The following is a 4,964-nucleotide window of genomic DNA, read 5'->3' as shown; positions in this document are numbered from 1 at the left end:
CTCTCTCTCCTCTCTCTCTCTCAACTCTTATCCCTCTCTCTCTCTCTCTCTCTCTCTCTCTCTCTCTCTCTCTCTCTCTCTCTCTCTCTCTCTTTCTTTCCACTCACATCACTCCCTCACTTCCCTCATGCTTTCTATTTCACTTTCTCTCTTTTCTCTCTCTCTCTCTCTCTCTCTCTCTCTCAACTCTTATCTCTCTCTCTCTCTCCTCTCTCTCTCTCTCTCTCTCAACTCTTATCTCTCTCTCTCTCTCTCTCTCTCTCTCTCTCTCTCAAACTCTTATCCCTCTCTCTCTCTCTCTCTCTCTCAACTCTTATCTCTCTCTCTCTCTCTCTCTCTCCCTCCTCTGTCCACCCCCCCCATCCTCCTCTTCACTCTTCAGGTCCCCCTCCACTGCCCCTGGGCCCCAGCATGATGGCCCCGTCCCTGGGCCCGTCCCTGGGGCCCTCCATGGCCCCGTCCCTCATCCCCGCCCTGCCTCCGTCGCTGGCGCCCCGCCCCTGACCCCTGCCTTGCTGGGCCCTGTGGGCATGCCCCCCTCCTCCTCCTCCTCCTCTTCCTCCTCCTCCTCTTCGTCCTCGTCCTCCTCCATGGCGCCCGTCCTGGGGCCCGCCATCATGGCGCCGGTGCTGGAGGCCGTCCTACCAGCTGGGGCCCGCAGGACTGCCTGGCCCAGGCCCTGACCTCCGTGGCCCCGCCAGTGCTCACCGCCATGCCCCCCACCGCCCCGCTCACCAAGGTGTGTGTGCGTGTGTGCGTGTGTGTGCGTGTGTGTGTGTGTGCGTGTGTGTGTGTGTGTGTGTGCATGCGCGCCATGCCCCGCTCACCAAGGTGTGTGTGTGTGTGCGTGCGCGCGTGTTTGTGTGTGTGTGTGTGTGTGTGAGTGTGTGTGCACATGGTTTCAAGGTTTCTGGAAACAGACCCATTAGAGCCCATTCCCTTTTTAATTATTATTTATGTGTCTGACTCCTTTTTTCCTTTGTTTCCTCCCTTTCTCTCTCTCTCTCTCTCTCTCTCTCTCTCTCCTCTCTCCTCCTCTCTTCTCTCTCTCTCTCTCTCTCTCTCTCTCTCTCTCTCTCTCCCTCTTTCTTCCTCTCTATTGCCCTCTCTCTCTCTCTCCCTCTCTATTGCCCTCTATCTCTCTCCCTCTCTCTTGCCCTCTCTCTCTCTCCTCTCTATTGCCCTCTATCTCTCTCCCTCTCTCTCTCTCTCTCTCTCTCTCTCTCTCTCTCTCTCTCTCTCTCTCTCTCTCTCTATTGCCCTCTATCTCTCTCCCTCTCTCTCTCTCTCTCTCTACCTCTTTCCCTCCCTCCCTCCCTCCCTCCGTCACCCCTGCAGCAGAGGAAGAGTACGAAGCGGAAGGCCGACACCACCACACCCACCGCCAACGACCAGCTCAGCGAGTCCTCTCCTGCGGCCACCGATCCGCGTCCACGCCGCGAGAGCAGCCGGCCCAAGCAGGCGCGGCAGGATGCCCCCGACTCCCAGTTCGCCGGCAGGCCCGCTAAAAGTAAGTCTCAACACACACACACACACACACACACACACACACTCTCACACTCACGCTCACACACTAAGTCAGCAAGGGTTATAGTGTCTGTAAGGAACCTTCTTTGACATTTGTTTGTACACTTATAAGATAATCAGCCACTAGGATGCTTTTATTTTAAAGTACCTCACCATTCACGTGTTTATTTATTTGTTTGTGTGTCCGTGTCTGTGTGTGTGCGTCTGTGTGTGTGTGTCTGCGTGTGTGTGTGATGTCAGCAGTGAGTCCTCGTCGGAGTGAGCAGCTGCGGTACTGCCGCGGAGTGCTGCGGGAGATGCTAGCCAAGAAGCACATCGCGTACGCCTGGCCCTTCTACCAGCCCGTGGACGCCTCTGCACTCGGCCTGCACGACTACCACGACATCATCAAGCACCCCATGGACCTTGGCACCATCAAGGTGGGTCGTACACACACACACACACACACACACTTGTACACACACACACACACACACACACACACACACACAACGCACGTATGTCGGAGATATCTGTTTGTACAAACACATTGGTCTTCCCCTGAGACTAAACACTTACACTTACAGTTACACACTCAGACTCACACACACACTCACACACAGCTCTTTGTGATGTATGTGTTTCTACACACATATTTATCATCTCCACGGTGGTCTCTCCACTCTAGGTGAAACTGGACAGCTGGCAGTATCCGGATGCTCAGGACTTTGCAGCAGACGTTCGTCTCATGTTCTCCAACTGCTACAAGTACAACCCACCTGACCATGATGTAGTGGGCATGGCTCGCAAGCTGCAGGTACACACACACACACATGCGCACACACACACACGCGCGCGCACACACGCACACACTCACACACACTCACACACACACACACACACACCAGTCCTTTGACTACATGTCAGTGCCGACTGTAGAATTATCCAGAGACACGCATGTGCAGAGTGCATAGACCAGCTTGGGACCGACTGAGCATATACTCCAGTTATTCATTCAGTTATTCGAGACTCAGTCCCACTCTCACATCTGGTTGTGTTAGTCTAACTATGAAAAATTCCGATTTCATTCACACTAGCATGTTTATATCTAGTTAAAATGTCTAGTTTAAGTTGGACCCCATAATTCTATTTTTTTTGAGTGTTATGTAAGGGCACTGTTTGGCGGCATTATTCACCCGTTTAACCCTCCTCCGTTCAGGACGTGTTTGAGATGCGCTTCGCCAAGATGCCAGACGAGCCCATGATCACTCCCATCCCTGCCCTCGCGCCTACTCCCATGATGCCGCAGCCGGCCCCGGCGCCGCCCATCCTCTTCAGCGAGTCCGAGTCCGAGTCAGAGACCGAGACGTCGGAGGCCCACTCAGACCACGAGAGAGCGCAGAGGCTCGCCGAGCTTCAGGAGCAGGTGAGGCTCACGGGACAGGAAACACGTAGAGTTGGTGTCGGGTGTATGTTCGTTTACTTACATGGGGCAGGAAACAGGAAGAGTTGGTGTCAGGTGTATGTTCGTTTACTTGCTATGCATGTTTGTTTTTTGTTTGTTTTTGTTGATGTGTCTGTGTTTGTTGTTGTGTTTGTTGATATAGTTATAGATAGATAGGCAGATACTGTAACTGTTGTTACAGTTTTACATCTTTATAGTGACCAAAGACAGTAGGTCTACTGTAAGTACTTTTTGTTGATTTTGTGTGTGTGTGTGTGTGTGTGTGTGTGTGTGTGTGTGTTCAAATCATATAAATGTAGGATCAAATTTTAAACCCAAAGCGAAGACCATATACAGTATGTGTGCTGTCTATATTTTACTCATGTGCCCGTTTGGTTTTGTTTGTGAGCAAGTTATTCATAGAAATGTACTAGTGGACAGAAGTTGAGATGATGCTATGTGGCTAACATCTGTGGCATTCCCTTTGCAAGGTGAGATGAGAATATGTGCTGTTTGTTGAGAGAGTGGGCTTTGAGAGGGAGCTGTCATTCGACTGGCGCCCTCTCTTTTAATTCAAAGCCCTTAGGTCAGTGTGAAGAAGTGCCACAGATGCCGGTTGGGATAAGGGATAAAGCCTTGTGTGTGTGGGGCAATTCCACGGAAAATTAACTTTTTGTCACATCCATAACGCTAATAAAATGTGATGGTATGGTATGATGTGAATGATTACATGAAATTTGAGCATTTGCTATTTTTGGCTGATGAATGTAAATGAGAAAAAATGCACAAAAAATGAATTATCATTCACATCATACAAATGCCAAGGCATTTCACTGGCGTTATGGATGTGACAAAAAGTCCATTTTCTGTGGAATTGCTGTGTTCAAAGTTGACGAGTTGGGCGATGTGGTCACTGAATGATTGACATACCACTAATGGAGATCCATAAGAAGCTCCATAAGAAGTGTGCCTTTTTCCTGTATCTTTAGACTGCGCTTGTTAGCGACACGGCGTAGGTCTCCGGTACCGTGAATAAAGCTCTCTGAGATTTCCGACTGACTATCGACTCTGCCTGAAAACGTTTCGAAAAATTCCAGAATTTTGTACCACATAACAACTGTGTGTGTGTGTGTGTGTGTGTGTGTGTGTGTTCCAGCTGAAAGCCGTGCACGAGCAGCTGGCGGCCCTCTCGCAGCAGCAGCCCAACAAGCCCAAGAAGCGAGAGAAGGAGAAGAAGGACAAGAAGAAAGAGAAGTACAAGAAAAAGACGAGTGCACCAGCCCTGGACCCGCCCGTCCTGGGCGGGGCCTTCTACACGGAGCCCACGCCCCCTCCCCTCCTCCAGCCAATCAGGAAGAGCAAAAGCAACAAGGAGCCCGCTGTGCCCACAAAGCCCAAGAAGCAAGGGTGAGAAATACATTTCCCACAATGCAATGCACTACTTCAGGCGATGGAATTCGATGTGCAGTAGTTAGAGCTCAACGGTCCTGCCGACCACCGATTCCGGAAGAAGAATTCAATACAGTTTGTCTATTGACAACTGGAGTATAAGCCATATAATCTTAACCGTCTATGGTAGACTTAAAACCAGCTATGACATGACTAAGTGATTGTACATGCTCATATAGGCTTCAAAAGTTCATGGGGCAGCCTTAAAAACCTTGAAAGTTGAATTTACTCAATGAAATTGGTAGAAAGTTAGTCATCTTCTTTTCTGACATTAAAAAAGAAGCTTCTTAAACTATCGTTAGGCTGCAAATGTTCAAAATGTGTTAGTTTAAAAAGGATTATGGGATGAGTAGTTTTTTGCTCAACATGAAATGTTGTACGAGTCACATCATAGCTGGTCAGACTAAGTCCGGGTCTAAAACTCCAGACGTCAATTTAAGTAATGAATGGGAAATTTACTTCCGGAAACTAAACTCTCTCAGAGGAGGGGCGGGACTGTTGAGCTCTCTGGCAGTTTGATGAAGCATAACGATGCTCAGTAATAACACAGTAATACAAATGTAAT

General features: G+C 49.5%; 2 protein-coding genes across 3 annotated transcripts in view; both read left to right on the top strand.

Annotated features, from left to right (window-relative positions):
- brd2b (bromodomain containing 2b) overlaps positions 1-690 on the top strand; it is an 11,541-nt gene extending 10,851 nt beyond the window's left edge. For both annotated transcript variants that reach the window (XM_042102933.1, XM_042102931.1), the window contains exon 5: positions 383-690. In XM_042102933.1, the coding sequence (XP_041958867.1) occupies positions 383-504 (122 nt within the window). In that variant the 3' untranslated portion in view covers positions 505-690. The remainder of the gene's footprint in view (positions 1-382) is intronic.
- The window catches only part of LOC121718035 (NACHT, LRR and PYD domains-containing protein 12-like), a 1,225,568-nt gene that overhangs the window by 257,233 nt on the left and 963,371 nt on the right, over positions 1-4,964 (top strand). The window lies entirely within an intron of this gene.

The sequence above is a fragment of the Alosa sapidissima genome, chromosome 9, assembly GCF_018492685.1.
Source record: "Alosa sapidissima isolate fAloSap1 chromosome 9, fAloSap1.pri, whole genome shotgun sequence".
In the NCBI taxonomy this organism is placed as follows: domain Eukaryota; kingdom Metazoa; phylum Chordata; class Actinopteri; order Clupeiformes; family Clupeidae; genus Alosa; species Alosa sapidissima.
This window is presented reverse-complemented; position numbering and strand designations above follow the sequence as displayed.